The 18,101-nt window shown below is 42.6% G+C and overlaps 3 protein-coding genes across 5 annotated transcripts; 1 reads left to right on the top strand and 2 right to left on the bottom strand.

Moving 5' to 3' along the window:
* Positions 1-2,037: 2,037 nt before the first annotated feature.
* Positions 2,038-5,895, bottom strand: LOC109485625. Its single transcript, XM_019789315.1, has 5 exons — positions 5,596-5,895; positions 4,196-4,454; positions 3,445-3,620; positions 2,786-2,932; positions 2,038-2,289 (listed from the first exon to the last, which is right to left on the bottom strand). The coding sequence occupies exons 1-5, from the start codon at positions 5,707-5,709 to the stop codon at positions 2,053-2,055; spliced, it is 933 nt and encodes a 310-aa protein (XP_019644874.1). The 5' UTR covers positions 5,710-5,895; the 3' UTR covers positions 2,038-2,052.
* A 376-nt stretch (positions 5,896-6,271) lies between these two features.
* LOC109485624 (2,5-dichloro-2,5-cyclohexadiene-1,4-diol dehydrogenase-like) lies at positions 6,272-9,587 on the top strand. Of its 2 annotated transcripts, XM_019789313.1 has the most exons (3): positions 6,272-6,636; positions 7,456-7,649; positions 8,838-9,587. In XM_019789313.1, the coding sequence occupies exons 2-3, from the start codon at positions 7,481-7,483 to the stop codon at positions 9,482-9,484; spliced, it is 816 nt and encodes a 271-aa protein (XP_019644872.1). In that variant the 5' UTR covers positions 6,272-6,636; positions 7,456-7,480; the 3' UTR covers positions 9,485-9,587. The 2 variants fall into 2 exon arrangements, with proteins under 2 accessions (XP_019644872.1, XP_019644873.1); XM_019789314.1 differs by lacking the exons at positions 6,272-6,636; positions 7,456-7,649 and adding an exon at positions 7,980-8,087.
* A 795-nt stretch (positions 9,588-10,382) lies between these two features.
* LOC109485623 lies at positions 10,383-16,993 on the bottom strand. Of its 2 annotated transcripts, none has more exons than XM_019789312.1 (9): positions 16,721-16,993; positions 15,903-16,139; positions 14,273-14,338; positions 13,846-13,934; positions 13,424-13,528; positions 12,965-13,051; positions 12,521-12,661; positions 11,220-11,464; positions 10,383-10,739 (listed from the first exon to the last, which is right to left on the bottom strand). In XM_019789312.1, the coding sequence occupies exons 1-9, from the start codon at positions 16,767-16,769 to the stop codon at positions 10,409-10,411; spliced, it is 1,350 nt and encodes a 449-aa protein (XP_019644871.1). In that variant the 5' UTR covers positions 16,770-16,993; the 3' UTR covers positions 10,383-10,408. The 2 variants fall into 2 exon arrangements, with proteins under 2 accessions (XP_019644871.1, XP_019644870.1); XM_019789311.1 differs by lacking the exons at positions 15,903-16,139; positions 16,721-16,993 and adding exons at positions 14,719-14,812; positions 15,316-15,389.
* Between the last annotated feature and the right edge of the window lie 1,108 nt (positions 16,994-18,101).

Below are 18,101 nucleotides of genomic sequence, written 5' to 3'. Positions count from 1 at the left end.
TTATTTATAGCCGGGAATAGTTTCATCAGGTCGGTATGAGTATGAAATGCCCGACAAATTGCGAGATTTATGGACTGGGATATGTGAATAGAAATGCAGTTTTATTTTGTAGGCTGGAAGGTTGTAGTAAGCAAGGAAACATTTCAGTTCTGTATGAGGGCAATGGCAAATTATTTGTATTTCGTACATATCCATTAATTCTATATATAAATGATATAAATAACTGAGTAAAGAGACTCTTTTTACACAACCCAGTTATTTATATCCGTGACTGATAGTTTTAATCCTGGGTCGTACGCTGGTGTCTAGCTATTTGTGGTACTAAAAATAAACATCATGGAGCCTGTTTTGCTTTTTCAAACGCCTCAAGTATGAAACGACGGCAAAAAAAAACGTGCTAAGAAATGGCAGTAAATGTCAATATCAGAGATTGTCCTTGATCATATCTGAATAGTTTCATTAGGTTGGTAAGGCAAGTGGGGAAGTATGGCCTAGCGGCAGAGCCTTCGACTCGGAACCAAGAGGTCCCGGGCTCGAGTCCTGACATGCCACCGATCTTGTGCCCTTGGGGGTGGTGTTTTCCTTTGATCACTGGCATTCCTGGATATATAAAAGTTGTGTTGGGAAGGGCAGATCTCTCGGTTGTGGTAAGACAGTATCAAATTGGCGAGCCTGTATCCATTTGCCTGACAGTATCCTTGGGGAAATGGATACAGGCTGGCCAATTTGATATTGTCTTTGGACATTGTTCCATTGTGTTACCCTCACCGCAAGATCTGTTTGGAGATTACTTTACACGACCCAGGTACCTGACTTCAATTAAGGAGGTAACTAAAAGGTGGTGGAAGGAGATTAAAAAGCCCCACGTACCTATATCGTGGACTCGTATAGCCTCTACCAGGCTTAGTTATTGTGGCAGCTTTTGGGAAGGCTAGCAAGGGAGTTTTAATGTGGCAGTTTTGCTATGACACATGCCCTTACTTCACAGACCAAAGAATGGCGTCCGCATATACGTGTACTGTATGAAGAACATTGTGTTTTGAAATTCATGGTTCACTACCTGATCATAAGTTGGTACGTAACAAAGAATATAACAGACGACACACATTGAAATATGTGAAATTATGCGGCCATGTTTTAAATTTCAGCTCTAAAATAATATACGAGAACCATGCCTGCATTTGGGGATAAACAGCTCTTACCGATTCTGAAACGAACCTTTAAAATAGGTAAACTACATTGCGTCACCAAGACAATGAGTTCATGGCCTTCTTTGCTTGCAGTTTGACAAAATACCGTAAGATGGCAGTGTTGCACGAGAAGTTTGCATCCGGGGCATGTTTGTTGTTTGACTAGCTTATATTTACAGTTGTAGACGATATAGGTAGTTATCAAAAAAACTACGTATACTCTCCTCTTAACATCAGAAAACCCACAAGTTACAGAAAAGTGGGATCTTTTGTCTTCCTCTGTCTTCGAAAATGAAGTCAAACCCAGTAGTTTTTAGAGTTAACAGTAGCTCTCTGTATATAAATTGCCTGTTCTTATACCAAATGTTTCTTTTGTACTTGCAATTAGCCCTCGGGCATGAATTTGCAATAAAATTTCGTTATCTAAGGCAGTAACGTACTGTTCTCTGTGGATTCTCATGTGGTTGGACTGGGAATACTTTAATGACCAGGTGGTCCAAATGCAGAAGTGGTCACCAGTGTAGGTGTCTTTACTATATAATAGACATAGTCTTTTATTGTTTACCTTCACAGAAGGAAAATATATTGTTTTTGCTCTGTTTCTTATTCATCTTCTCCAAACAAGTAAGGTCAATCACCTGAGCCAGACGTCTGTCACCATGGTAACAAGTGTTGGGTTACATCATGTTGCAATTTTATAGCAGGAGGGATTTACACTCATGTCACCATATATAATGAATGTGTTTCTAGTTAGTTTCAAGACTATTTTTACAGTTCTTGACTAGTTTGCATACTCGTCATGAGGTCGTATAATGAGGTGCAGAAGTGGTCACCATTGCATTTTTCTCAGTTAAAACTGTATCTACAGTTCTATACTATCCAGGTAATTGTCCAAAGCGGTGACGTATTGTTCTTTGTGGATTCTCATGTGGTTGGAGTGCGCAGACTCGACCCAGAACTGCATTCGTACGTCGCAGCCGCGCATGCGCCAGCTCTCTGCGCAGCGCTCGTTGTACGCTCGGGTGGACATCGGGTCGTCATGACAACCGAACAGCAGGATCGGCGTCTTCGGGACCATGGTTTCCCAACAGTACCGGGTCTGGGGAAGTAAAAACAGAAATGTCACGAAAAACATCCATATTTTGGCCATAATCATTGTGATGATGTAATTTCATTCATTTCGTGACTTTTTCTTGTGTTCAAAACAAAACAAAACAGATACCCCAAAAAACAGTTACTCAAGAGACTAAGAGAAAAAGGGAGAGAGAGGAAGAGAGAGAAAGAGAGGGGGAGAGAAAGGGGGTAGAGAGTGAGAGAGGGAGAAAGAGAAGAGAGAAAGATTGGAGAGGGGGAGAGAGAAATTGAGAGAGAGAGAAAGAGAGAGAGAGAGAGAGAAAACTAAAGCAGCAAAGACGGGGAAAATATGCTGTATTCCAGCTACATGTATATCTACGAAGAATAATGAAATATCATTAAACGAAAAACATGTCGACAATGTCATCATTTATGACTTTTTCTCGTGTTCATTCCAAGGTGAGATGAAAACTATGCATTTTCTAAAGACATCCAAACTTAACAAAACTCTTGTTACATACCTGATCGTGTGCCTTCAACACTCCCGGCACGAACGTGAAATAGCTCCAGACGCTGGCTGTGTACATCATCTTCCCGACAGGATTGTTGATGGACTTGCCCACCCCGACTGCACACCCTTTGGTGTCACCGACTGGACCGTCGAACACCTAACCGACAACCGTGAATATTTTCTTTATTCAGAAACACATATTGATAAATACTTTGCAAGAAATAAACAAATCATGCACTCTACAGCTCTGAGTCATGGGCCATGAATGCTACCCAGAGCAAGAAACTGAATCGTACATATAGAATATACAAGAATGTTAAGAACAGTGTATAATGTTTCATGGAGGCAACATCTAACAAACAAACCCCCATTCCATCTGTAGTCCGACGACATAGACTCGCCCTGGCAGGGCATGTTGTTCGTAGTAACGAACCAGCTGGTAGACTAATGCAGTGGCTTCCTGCTGGGAGACGTAGAGTGGGACGGCCATTGACTACACTTTTGTCCATGTTAGAGAGAGACACTGGTCTCGCAGGGACTGCTCTAGTGTCCGCCATGAGGGACAGTGTGTACTGGAGTAACTTTATTGAGTGTACCTCACCGGATTTATAATCAGGAGGCATGATGATGATGATGATGATGATGTGTAAAAAGAGTATCTTTACCCACCTGCCCGACAATCCTGTCCAGAACGCCGGCGTACTCCGGGTTCTCCCGTGCCTGTTTCAGCAGCATGGCGTATGGGGCGAACCCTACAGACACACTGTGCACGAGGAACGGCTGTGTCGGCTTCGCTTCCGCCTTTATCAACTTCAGAGCGTCCTCGGCAACTCTCCCACCCAAACCTGTAGTCAAATGAAATAATTTAGTTATATCTAATTTGTCCCAAATATGCCTGCTTTGTATTGTTTGCTTGTGTACATTTCTGTGTCATCTTTATGTACTTTTGTATAGTACGAGTATAAGTATTCTATCTTTGTTGATTATTTGAGGAAGACACTTTATACAACTTTCCTCACTTCACTCAGGTGAAAATGAGTACTTAGCTTTGGTTAGGGACGTCCCTCGGATAGGACGCTATATCGAGGTCCCGTATTTTGGGTGGGGAGAGCCACACCCCACGCACATTAAAAAATACTACTACCTGACACTTCACTGCAGACTCCAGGAAGATTAGTGTAAAAATCCACACTAATGGAGATCACCAAAAAAAACCTGTGGTTGAGAGCGCGAAGAGAGGGTCGCCCTTGCATGAGCGTGAGGACGTCGTACAAACAAACAAACAAACAAACGTAACAAACAAACCTGAACTGACCCTCGACGGGGCCCGACATAGTCTACAAGATACCTTTTGCGTTGTTTGTCCAACACTTTCCGACTGGCTAAACAAACAAACAAACAAACAAACAAACAAACAGACCTGTAGGTGAAAAGGCGAACAGAGGATCTCCCTTGAGCGTCAGAACGTCGTACCCCCGTCTGTGGTACAAAACGCGATGCTTGTCCAACACTTTCCGACTGGCGTACAACCACGAGAAGAGCAGGACCAGAGGTCTGTCGTCGGACAGAGGGGCGCGGTCGGCCGTGGACTGGACCTCGATGTGTCTGGTGACCACTCGCACGTTAAACTTCTGGCTTTGGTCTACTGAAGCGGCTGGTGCGATTTTGTTAGTAGGCTGCTGCAAAGGAATAAATGAATAAATGAACGAATGAGTGTCTCCAGTGAGTGAGTGAGTGTGTGAGTGAGTGAGAGTGTGTGAGTGAGTGAGTGAGTGAGTGAGTGAGAGTGAGTGAGTGTGTGAGTGAGTGAGTGTGTGTGTGAGTGAGTGAGTGAGTGAGAGTGAGTGTGTGAGTGAGTGAGTGAGTGTGTGAGTGTGTGAGTGAGTGTGTGAGTGAGCGTGAGTGAGTGTGTGTGAGTGAGTGAGTGAGTGAGAGTGAGTGAGTGTGTGTGAGTGTGTGAGTGAGTGTGTGTGTGTGTGTGAGTGAGTGAGTGAGTGAGTGTGTGAGTGAGTGAGTGAGTGTGTGAGTGAGTGAGTGTGAGTGAGTGAGTGAGAGTGAGTGAGAGTGAGTGAGTGTGTGTGAGTGTGTGAGTGAGTGTGTGTGAGTGAGTGAGTGAGTGAGTGAGTGAGTGAGTGAGTGAGTAAACGGACGAAAATTCATTCGCACGTTGATGTTATCCATATAATCAAATCAACATGGCCTTAGGCAGTGTTATGAGATTCTTGATCACATTTACTTACTGGCAACTTACTAGTCTTCTGGAATGGATGTGAAAAATAAAATGGAATTGTACAATGTATTTGATGCTTTGGTACCTGTATGTACAAGGGCATGGCTTTGTCTGTACGTAGCTGTTATGGTGTAGTCTGTATCAGAACCCTAAACAACAAATTATCGTAGTAGTCTGTCAAATATGTCGCTACCATCGAAGCCAATCGGGTCACTGCTAGTCGAGAAATTCTTCTGACGAAAAATCAACCTTTTTAGGAAATAGCTGATTCTCGTGAGATCTTGATATTGCTATTAACTTAAACCTCCGTAGCAGGCTTATACTATGTTATAGAACGGGGGGTTTGGTGGTCTTCGGCTGTTTTCTGATTAGCCCAGTTCTAAACTGAAACGGGGGTAATTCAACCAGGCCGGCTATGTTGTTTATATGCAATCAGAAAATAGCACATAAAAAGCTCCCAAAGACCCTGAAGACCCCCCAAACCCCCAGTTTTTGGCATGCTATGGAGGCTAGCTATTAACTACGTATTAACTGCCGAAGGAACAATGCCGTTTAACAAATTATAAAAGGTCACTACAAGTGTTACGTACCTCTGATACTTTGTCGGGAAACTCTGTGACCGCCGCTGCACCCTGCCTTTGGTAGGACGCCAGGCCGCGAACGCCAAACCAACATTGCCTTCCCTTTCTGAGCAAAAAGGCCATGTTCTTAACACGTACACCCAAGAACGTTAACCTCCTATGTACACCACTGTGGCAAAACAAAAAATGTGGCCAAAAATGTGTCAAAAAATCATGTCGTCTGCGTAACGTGTGTCGCAAATGTCAAACTAGCTGACCCTTTGACGTCATAGGTCCTAGTAAGAAAACCGGTTCGACTTATTTGAGACAACACTTTTGCGCCGGGAGGCACTAATTATATACATTGTTGCGCATGTGTGTGTGCGTCACTCAGCTTAGTTTGTTTTCTTAGCCCAGTTTTGGATGTTTCTGTATCAGAATAGCCGGTATAACCGACCAAAACTGATGCGAGCGTGCGAATAAATAAAAAGTTTGGCCAAAAAAGAAGTTGCTGTCATTATGAAATCTACGTGGTTTTGAAGGTTGAACAAATGGCACAGAGTATGGTTTGGCGAATAATCTAGTCTTCAACTTCATTTCTTGGCTACATTTTCGCAGTTTTGGTTTGATTTTGGCATTGTACGACATTGGTTTCGTTTTATATTTGCTCATTTTGCAACCTTTTTGTACGATTTACAGTATGGTTTAATACTTTTTTTTTGGAAAACGGCCGAAAATTCATGTCCGCGTGGATGTCATCCATATAATCAACTCAACATGGCCTTACGAGTTTCCAGTAGGCACATTGGGATACTGTTGTTTCAGGTTGAAAAGTCCGTGACTAGATTAGTGACTTTGAAAAATCTGGTTTTCAAGTTCTAAAAACAGCGATGGGCAACTTAATTAGTTTTTTTATGATGTATCCTGTGCAGCCCCGGGAAATTTTCATTGTCTGCAAAATTTGTTCAAAACAACGTTCCACCACCCCTTTTTATAGTGGTCTAGTCCAATAACCTTTCACCTACGACCCCACAGCGAAGGTTGCCAAGATCTGATATCTGTAACATTTAGGTAGGACTTTTTCTTGCCATTTTTACCGTGATTGCAAGTATTTTAGTACCTCTGTGACATGAATAATGTGAGTAAAAACACAGAGGGAAATTTTATAAAGATACAGCGTTAGCTCTGGTAAATATGACACATTATTGCGCAGTGACTTCGAAAGTTGGTGGGGAGGGGGGCGTGGTGGAAAAAAGTAACTGCAAACATGTAACGTTACTTAGTAAAGAAGTAAGACGTCAAGTTATAGGAACTGCATTTTACGTGACTGTATTTTGTGTCGTTTCGCATGTTATTTTGCATATTATAAGGTCAATGACCTGAACAAGACGTCTGTCACCATGGTAGCTAGTGTTTTTAAATGGGTTACATCATGTCACAGTTTTATAGCAGGAGGGATTTAGACTCCTGTCACCATATATATGAATGTGTTTAAGTAAGAATTAGCAGAGCAGACCATGTGAGAAGGTAAACATTATGCATTTTTGCAAATGTTACCTTTTTAGTAAAAACAAACAGCAAAAAGCGAACATTTCTCTGCCACGCCATTAATCTATGGAACACCCTGCCACCCAGTATCAAAACACTGACCAGTCTGCATCAATTCATAAAGGCCATCCACCAGTTGTACATGAGCTAAGTTGTAAACTTGTATATGTTAAGTTAATTCATGATCAGTTTGTTTAACCTGTATATAATTGGTGATGATTATGTATGTTCATTCTCTTTTATATTGTTGTCAGTATGTTCATATGTATATGTTTTGAACCCTGGAAGACTAGTCGTCTTAGACTAAAGGGTATCGAAATAAACTAATGTTTTCCTTTCTAGATATCCACACAACACACCGTGAACCATGGCGGCCGGCGGGACCACGAGAAAGTGCGTTGCCTTGGTGACCGGCGGGGGCAGCGGCATTGGGCGCGCGGCGGCAGTACGGTTTGCTGAGCTGGGGTACACCTGTGCCGTGGCAGACAGGGACTTGCCCAGCGCTCGGCAGACAGTTGACTTGCTGAAAACTCCAGGTCTGTCTCTCTTTCTGACTCATTCACTCATTCACCCAATCACTCACTCTCACACTCACTCATTCTCACACTCACTCACTCACTCACTCACTCACTCACTCACACACTCACTCACTCACTCACTCACTCACTCACTCACTCACACACACACTCGGGCAGCGGCTGTATGGTTTGCAGAGCTGGGGTACAACTGTGCCGTGGCAGACAGGGACTGGGCAGGGGCTACGGAGACTGTCAACATGCTCAAAACTCCAGGTCTCTCAGTCACCCATGCACACGCGCACACACACACACACACACACACACACACACACACATACGCATGTGGCATCGGGCGGGCGGCGGCAGTAAGGTTTGCTGAGGTGGGGTACAACTGTGCCGTGGCAGACAGGGACTGGGCAGGGGCTACGGAGACTGTCAACATGCTCAAAACTCCAGGTCTCTCTCTCATTCACTCACTCTCTCTCTCTTTCATTTGTTCACTGGGACTGGGCCAGTGCTAGGGAGACAGTCACCATGCTGAAAATTCCAGGTCTCTCACACTTATTCACTCGCTCAATCATTTACACACTCATGCACACATTCATTTGCTCACTCAGTCACTCACTCACACTCATTCATTCATTCTTTCACTCAAGTCACCCACTCACTCATGCATGCACGCACGCAGGCACGCACTTACTCACTCAGTCACACTCACTTACTTTTCTTTCTTTATAGTTGTTTGTTTATCTCTCTTTCTATACATTTCATCTGTTCAGCAGTTCTTTTATTCTTTTATCTATTCAACGATTAATTCATATTAATATTGTTCATATCTTCAGGTCTAGCTGTGCAGGTAGATGTCAGTAACAGTGCGAGTGTCCAGGCAATGGTCGAGACAACCGTCCAACACTTCGGTCGCATCGACTGCGCTTTCAACACAGCAGGCACTCTCACTCATTCACTCACTCACACTCATTCATTCATTCACTCTCATTCATTCACTCACTAACGCACTCACACACTCGCTCATGCATGCACGCACACACTCAGTCAGTCACTCTCACTCACTTACTTTTCTTTCTTTATAGTTGTTTCTTTATCTCTCTTTCTCTACATTTCATCTGTTCTACATTTCAGCAGTTCTTTTATTCATTTGTCTATTCAGTCAACGATTAATTCATCAGTTTCTTCATATATCTCCAGGTCTGGCTGTGCAGGTAGATGTCGGTAACAGTGCGAGTGTCCAGGCAATGATCCAGACAACAGTCGAACATTTCGGGCAACTCGACTGTGCTTTCAACAACGCAGGAATCGAGGGCACTGCTCGAGCGAAAATCGCCGACTATCCAGAAGACCAGTTCGATAGCGTTATAAACGTAAACCTAAAGGGTGTGTGGTTGTGTATGAAGTATGAGATTGCCCAGATGCTGAAACAGGAGAGAATCGTCAGCGATCCTAAAAAATGGGCGGGAAAACCTGACCTATGTCGTTTCCAGGGGCAACGGGGGAGCATCGTGAATACAAGCAGCACCGCAGGGCTTGGCCTGATGCCAGAGTTCGCGCCGTACTGCGCCACGAAGTGGGCGATCATCGGTTTAACAAAAACCGTGGCTGCAGAGTACGCTAAGGAGGGGATCCGAGTAAACGCGGTGTGTCCTGCTACGACAGACACCCCCATGCGAGATCGGTTTGAAGCGCAGTGGCCAGACTGGCAGGCGAAAACAGACGCCAGCTATCCGGCAGGCAGGGTCGCCACACCTGAGGAAGTAGCGGAGGCAGTTACATGGCTGTGTAGCGATGCATGTCCATTCGCCACAGGAGAGTACCTGAAAATCGCTGGGGGAAGATAGGGAGAAATAGCAAAGGGACATTGCAGAAGAAAGAACACCCCCTCCCCTTTGAAGTGATAGGACACTGATGACAAAAGCTTAAAAAAGAACAGTCTTACAAAGCATTAAAAGTAGCATAAAAAGACTAGTGACTAGGCTGTGACGATGTGTAGCGATGCATGTCCGTTTGCTACAGTAGAGTACCTCAAAATTGCTAGGGGGAGCTAGGGAGAAAATAAGATATGCAGAGAAGATTTTAAAGAAAGGGGAATGCCCCCCTCCCCCTTTGAATCATATGGTGCCAATAAGCTGATAGAACCATGCAGCTATAATCGAGATGATTGGACAAAAGCTTCAAAAAGAAACACAGATACATGTAGGTGTATATATGTAGAGGCACAGTTAGCCCTTCAAATTCTTTAATCACCTGCATTTAGCAGATAGATGACAGAAAGTACTTTTTTTACGTTTTTGTCCTAGACAGTCATGCAAAGCATCAACGCCAGTGTAAAAAGACTTCTGCATGAGTATACCTGCCTGTTTTATACAGCATGCGCAGCAGATAAATAGGAATCCCAATAGGAATCCCAAGTCCCGACCAATCTCATAACAAGAGAGTAGAGTATGTTGGTCTTGTCAGAAGTCAGTTTGATTAAACTGATCTTTTTCAAAGTCCAGCTTTGCTTTTGTATAAATTTTGTACATGCATTGTTTTTGCTTATGACCTAAGGTATGAAGCAACAGTTTTCCAAAGAAATAAATACTACAACATATTAGAAACTGTGTCCTACATGTAATTGCAAGCAGATAACCAGTCTTGTTCTTGCTCAGTGGTGACAACATAGCAAAGGTTTTCACAACAATCTACATATTCTTACAAACATTAGATTATAATCTGTAACATACATTATTATCTAGAATTCTCGAATTTTCATTCTGAAATCGTCATCTCTGATGATAATACAAGAGGTACTGTACACAGAGAGCGACAAAAACAACCGCTACACCAATCAGAACTAGGTAAAAGTTCCTGTTACTATTGCACGTCACGATGTGGTCTTCATCTTCAAATAGTTCTTCCAAAATAGGATCTGATTTGTTATCCTTTATGTCGCTCAGTGATCGTTGATCAGAGACGAGTTTTGACAGAAGTTTCACTCGACCTTCTGCGAACTGCACTTCGGACGGAAACTTTGACGCCTCCGCGATCTTGAGCGCCTCTTCTGCCATTTCTAACGCTCTCTGCGTCCTGTTCTTGTACCTGAACAGGTCCGACCTGAAAGAAAAAAGCGTGGTATCAATGTGTAGGCCAATATATGTGCGATGCTTAGTACAGGCGACATCACTTGGTTTGACTGTATCAGTAACTATAATCATATTATGTAACCTGAATACTAGAGATATTATTCAATAAGAGTTTTAGGGTTTATATTGTAAATAGAATATATGGTAGTAAAGTTACATAACCACATCCTCTTTAGGTTAACGTAACTAGAAAGGTAACATTTGCAAAGCAAATGCATAATGTTTACCTTTACATATGGTCTGCTCTGTTAATTCTTACACAAACACATTCATATATATGGTGACAGGAGTCTAAATCCCTCTTGCTGTAAATTGCAACATGATGTAACACAACACTAGTTACCATGGTGACATACGTCTGGTTCAGGTTATTGACCTTATTTGTTTGGAGAAGAAGAAGAAACAGCAAAAAGAATATGTTTTCCTTCGGTAAACATAAAACATGTCTGACCTAGCCAGGTGCCAGTAGTAGCGCATCCGGTTGGGAATCCCGTCCCACAAACTTCTCTCCACTTCGTCCAGACTGTCCCCGGCCTGCCTCAGGTCCTCCTCCGTTACGTCTTCCCCTCTGTTGGACGAACGGACCTCCGACCAGCAGCGAAGCAGAGACATGGCGTAGCGGATGTGCGCTCTGCGCAGCTTGTTTCTACACGATCCGTCCTCATCTTCGCCCTTTCTGTAGTGTTCTATGGCGGACTGGAAGTCACGTCAAGTCAACTATCATGAAAGTTCATCTCTGTTGGTAGTTACATGTTTTAAGTTAAAACTTTTGGTCCAACACAAAAAGTTCTCTCACCTACAGCTTTTGACCAGTCACTCTGGTCTTCCTCAGTAGACTCGATCAACTCGGTCAACTCGGTCAACTCGGTCCACTACCCTGGTCAACTCGGTCAACTCGGTCAACTCGATCAACTCGATCAACTCGGTCAACTACCCTGGTCAACTCGGTCAACTCGGTCAACTCGGTCCACTACCCTGGTCAACTCGGTCAACTCGGTCAACTCGGTCAACTCGGTCAACTCGGTCAACTCGGTCCACTACCCTGGTCAACTCGGTCAACTCGGTCCACTACCCTGGTCAACTCGGTCAACTCGGTCAACTCGATCAACTCGGTCAACTCGGTCAACTCGGTCCACTACCCTGGTCAACTCGGTCAACTCGATCAACTCGGTCAACTACCTCGGTCGGTCGGTCGGTAGGTAGGTAGGTCGGTCGGTCGGTCGGTCGGTAGGTAGGTCGGTCGGTCGGTAGGTAGGTAGGTCGTTCGGTCGGTTTGTCGGTCGGTCGGTAGGTAGGTAGGTAGGTAGGTAGGTAGGTAGGTCGGTCGGTCGGTCGGTCGGTCGGTCGGTCGGTAGGTAGGTCGGTAGGTAGGTAGGTCGGTAGGTCGGTAGTTAGGTAGGTAGGTAGGTCGGTAGGTCGGTAGGTAGGTAGGTAGGTAGGTCGGTAGGTCGGTAGGTAGGTCGGTAGGTATGTAGGTAGGTAGGTCGGTCGGTAGGTCGGTAGGTCGGAAGGTAGGTAGGTCGGTAGGTAGGTAGGTAGGTAGGTAAGTAGGTAGGTAGGTCGGTAGGTAGGTCGGTCGGTAGGTAGGTCGGTATGTAGGTCGGTAGGTATGTAGGTAGGTAGGTAGGTCGGTAGGTAGGTAGGTAGGTATCCTAGAATTCTTGCAAGTTGCACACGATACTGTACCATTAGGCTCCTCCCTGAGACGTCGCCAAAAAGCATTCTACTACAGTGACTACTACTTCTACTTACATGGAAGGCCTCTGCGGCTGTCGCCTGGAACTCGCCAGTGGCGATCTCTGCGCTCTCGTCGTTGAGAACTTGCGCAAACAGAGCGGCGACGTTGTACCAGATTTCTCCCGTGTCGCGGCCTACCTGCATTTGGTCCAAACCCTAAAGATCAAATATAAAAGATCAATCCATTGTTGCTGTATCCCTATAAATGCTTAGTAATACTTTCCAAAAATGCTCATGGCAGATGTCGATTATGATGTACAATAATTGGCATGGCCAGAATACACAGACTAGTTTTCCATATTGCTACCGACATTGAATTCTTATTGTAATCTGTATATATATTACATTTCGTGAATGATACCTACAGATAATACGAATTCCTTAAAATAACTACTGAGCATGTAATGTTAAAAGGAAATTGGTCCTAACGTTAACGTTGCTATCTATCGGGTGCTTTACCTGTCTTGCCAAGACTATGGCGTTCTCAGCTTCCCTGTACCTCTTCTCCTTACGAAACAGCGCAGACTTTAGGTACAGCATGTGAGCCTGTGTAGAAGACCTTTATTCTTTATTCGTGACATCAAAAAGCAAACCATACAGCAGGGATAAAACTCCCTAAATTCCAAAGAGTTTGCGTACCGAAAATTACAACGGACAAGATACAGTGTTATGGCCCTATTTATGCTGAGGTCACATTTCCAACCCGGGGCCCGGCCGGGCTGTTTCGATTAACGAAAAATCAACAATTTATATCAATAATATGATCAAATAGTGCCCATTATCATTTTCAAGAACTTATTTGTGCTTTGCTGTCTTTTATATCATACTTTTCGTTCCATAAGGCTAACCGGCCGGGCCCCGGTTTGGAAATGTGACCTCAGCATTAAGAAAGGGTTGTTGAAGCCATTTCGTCCTTGCCTGGTGGTGCACCGGGTCCCGGGTCAGGAATATCAACTCCTGGACGCGCAGGACGCTCTGTTGGCCCGCTGCCAAGTCGTCGCGGTAGTACGCTGCAACAATGTTCTGTTAACAACAAAAACATGCTGTTACTTTCACTTAACTTTTACTTTATTTATTTTACCAGTTATTGCAACTCATGCTATTTCGGCCTGCTTTTCAGGTAATCCTGGGTACACATGAAAAGTATAGACAACAACTACACAGTATATAAAACAATTAATGTTATAGTATTATCTTTTTATATACACGATAGGCTTCATGTAATGAGTTACAATGTATTCCTTTTTATTTATGATAGGTTTTATTAAATAATTCATATAAGATTAAAAATTATAGATAGATTTCTATGAAAGTCACCCCTAGGAAAAAGCATGACTTGCCTCAAGAACTATACGGATGAGAATGTCAGGATTTTCCGCAAAGTGGCTACAGGCTCTTCTGTAGAACTTGTCGTACTTGTGCCATTTTCCTGTAAAAAATGCATGGATTTTCTTTCTGATTCTCTACAGCCTATTTGTGACACTCTACTGGAGTCCACAATGTAATGTACTGAATTCAAACATCAAATACACAACAAAACTGATGATAATAATGATAACTGTTCTTGGCTGTAAATTAGCAGTAGACAAACTCTAAACTACAATTGACACCAAATCAGTGTATGTCTCTGTACAGTTCAATCCATTGTCGTTTGTCTCTTGCTAAGTCTCTAAGATACTCAAGTTTGATGTTGTAATACATAAGTACTTCTGATAAGTGAATATATACTGCATTTTTGAATGCAGTATGATAATCTAGAATGTTTACCTTCTTCCTCTAGTATTTCCATTCGCGAAATTATCGTTCGACAATCTCCCTCCAGTTTCTTGTCACCTGTAAAGATGTCCCTTCGTTACTAATACATGTAGAATGTAGGTAATTATATTACATAGAAGATTCTTTTCATTGTACGTTCATGTTCACTGTTTTCACTGTCACTTCTGTACTATGAACTTATCATTACAGCTAACAAATAATTCCTGGACGTTCTTTTTCCTGCACCTGTCGCCACCGTGAATATATAGTTCCTTGAACATGTCCATTTTTCTCAGACAGTGAAATTTTGCTACCGTGAACATAAAGTAAATTACAGAGTATATGATCTTGAAAAGGTACTGAGTAACACCCCTCAGGTGGTGTAAGACATGCAGGGGGCATATTAATAGAACAGGTAAATTCAATCTAATGTGATTTAAAGTACAGTTCTTTCTCACCAAAAGTTCCTTGCCGAGGCATCTTCTTGAACATCAAATGTAGACCATTCTTCGAGGTCCTGGTCGGCTCTTTTCCTGTCTCCTGCTTTTCTTTCTGTAAGATAATAATAACACTAAGCTGCTTTAAATGCTTAGTATGACTCACCATACGTAAACCCGTGTACTGTAGTGTACTTTACTTTACGGGTACAGTACAGCAGCATTTTTTTTTTTTTGATAACTTGGGGTGGACTAAAAACACAGTTGAATATGAGTCTTATTATGATATCTTTTCTTGTCTCCAGAACTAGTATTTTACTCTTGGTTTAAGGCGTCATATATATACATATTTGTAAACAAAAAGGACTTGTAATACTGAGGCCTATGACCCTGAAACGAAACGCAGGTGACCTTATTATTGTGTTTTGATTTTCTGAAAACTCAATAAAGGTAAGGTTTCCTGCCAAAGCTAGTCAAGTTCTTGTGGAAATCGCTTAAGCTTAGCTTAGTAACTAACTTTTTCGTGCTTTTACTTCTGTTAGCGCCGATAGAGAAATCGTGTTAGATAAGAACAAAGAGCTGTGCCGCTTACACATTTGCAAACAAATCTTGGCATACCTTTTCACTAGATGAGTCATGTTTTCTGCACATCACTTCCTCTTTTGTTCCACTAACGTTTTGTCTGCAAGAAGGGTCTGACATAGAGACACAGTTTCAGTTTGGTTCTGAGTAGGTAATACACAACATGTAATGTGGAACATTTGGTACTGTTTTGTGATCTGTTTGTGTCTTGTTTATCAGATAAAAGTTGAATGGAAGTTGTATGAGTGAAAGGTTTATTATTTTGCTTTGATATAATATGTGTGCTACTTGCTATGCCAATAACCAATGTATATCACATCTGAGGAATAAGTTGTGTGATCTACTTAGTATACATTCTTGTTAAGTCTAGTCTCTCTTGTCCAACACTCCCACAAATGAAAACAAACCTTACTCTCCAAGCAGAGGTTTGGGTTTTGGGGGTATTTTTAGCGTGCTTTTAGGCTTTTTTAATCGGAGTTTCTCTTTTGCACTGAATTTTTTTCCCCACCAAACCCATTTTGGTAGGGAAAAAAAGTGCAAAAGAGAAACCCCGATTAAAAAAGCCTAAAAGCACGCTAAAAATACCCCCAAAACCCAAACCTCTGCTTGGAGAGTAAACAAACCTGTCTGTGTTGCGGTATGTTTCGTATTCTCTGCCTTCTTGTCCACGTCCTTCGTATCCACTGTCATGGAACTTCCTTTGCTGTCGATCTGTAGCCCAACAGGGTTGGAGATGTTGTACACGTTGTAAACTGGAGGTGGGCCGTTGTAGGGTAACGCGACCGCACCACATGCTTGATGTGAACACGGTACGTACTGCTGCACAGCTTGGGTTGGGTTGAAAGGCACCAGTTGACCAGCTGTAAAAGTGTCGATTAGAACTTTTGGTACATGTAAAACCATCTTTATATACCAATTACCAATTGTACATCAATGTGATAGAATACCACGTATGTCAACTTGCATATACTTAACAACGATTCTATAAAAATAAACTACATAATTGTATTACACGGTGGACTATATACTTACTTTAAAGGCAGTTCCTTATTAACTGTCCTATAACACCTTAACGCACTCGACAAGGAATATACAGTTAGTAGTGCTCTCGAAAACCTTGGATTGAATTTTCATAAAGATTTAAGATATCGGCTGCCCAAAACGACTTTATGTTACTGCCAATAGGTACCAATACATACGTGTAAGGGGATCACTTTATTTTGGTGATAACAAAGGTTGTAACTTGCCCCCCTCCCACTCCACGTAATCGCTTTGGTACTTAATTGGGACTGCTGCGAACACAGACAGCGCCTTGCAAGTCTTACAAGACCTTTCATTCCCATAGTTTTCATTACCAGGGTACCCACTACTAGTTAACTAAGTTTCAAAATGAAACCATAATTTCTTCTTAAGAATTTTACGATAGTTGATAGCTTCTTACCTTCTCCTGGATCTAAGTAGTCCTGTGAGTCTCCCTCAGTATTCTCCATCTTGACGTAAAAGATTTACACAATTAGACCATCCCACGAGTTCTTAAGCTTCCACACAATGCCATGTATGAGCTCCAATAACAAAATCTGCGTCAGAAATCGCTAAACTTGACAGAACGTGTCCGTACGTGTTTGTATGAACACGGAACCGTCAGTAGCCGGAGGGTCTGTCTGTCTGACGTGACACACACGCACGTGATTGAAATATGAGCGTCCCGACAACAAAGGGCTCCACGCAAGGTAGAGACTCAATGAATGGCAGCGTACCTTCTTTGTGACTCACGCGCTAACACAGGGTGCCGGAGTATACACTGCAATTTTACGGAATAGAGTACTAGTATATAAGTGGGTATACCAAGTGTATACTAATACTAGAGTATTAGTTTACAGTGTAATTTTACTAATATACAGTGCAACTTTACTAGTACTATACTAATACAATTGCACTGTATTCCGTAAAATTGTACTGTATACTAATACGATTTCACTCTTTTCCGTAAAATTGCACTCTATTCCCGAAAATTGCACTGTATACTCTGGCACCCCAGTACCAAGTACGAAACTACAGTGTATACCTAGTCTCCATAGTTTCTTTACCTGGCTTTTTGTACCTATTATGTACCAATTTCTGATTAAATATCATAATCGTTATCTTTCAGAATCCTGTTACAATCAGAAAACTAAGTCAATTGTACATAATACGCCCAAAACAGTCTTTTAAGACTTAAAAGTCAAGGAGTATGCAATGATGGCTTGTAGGGATGCACAACTTTTGTATGGGTGTCACGTACGCACAGGCCGTCTAAGAAAACAATTCTCCGTCTGGTTTCTGCTCTTTCACTGATAACAACTAATCTTACACAAACTTGCTGCTTGGTTATACTAAAAGGGGAAGAGATTATTAAGCAGAAGGCTCGTTAAATTGGGTGGGTCATGTAGGGCTGTACAAACAACGTCGTGTTCGCGTGTCCGATGTCACGTACGCTGCTATAAACATTTTTGGTCGCACATGTTTTGCACACTTAATCATATTCCCATGTTATGAAGTAAGTTTAAGCTGTAATTTCCAACACAAAGGATTGGACTTACTCAAATTTGCGACTCCAGTTGTTGTCAATGAATGAGCATCTCTGTGTGGCGTTTATCAACAAACACTGGCAGTTAGAATAAAAATAGCCCAGCATATATTTGAGCCATAAATGTCGAAAGAACTGAAACGTTTTTAGCGACCCACCATGCAGGCCTGCTCTTATTTCTCAACTTTTCCGACCCACCCATGATGTCAGCTATAATGCTGGTGCCGCCTAGGCCTTACAGTTTACAGGCCTTACA

This window comes from Branchiostoma belcheri, unplaced genomic scaffold, assembly GCF_001625305.1.
Source record: "Branchiostoma belcheri isolate BF01 breed outbred unplaced genomic scaffold, Haploidv18h27 scaffold77, whole genome shotgun sequence".
NCBI classification, from domain to species: Eukaryota; Metazoa; Chordata; class Leptocardii; order Amphioxiformes; family Branchiostomatidae; genus Branchiostoma; species Branchiostoma belcheri.
The sequence above is the reverse complement of the archived record's forward strand: the minus strand, read 5'-3'. Positions and strand labels throughout refer to the sequence as shown.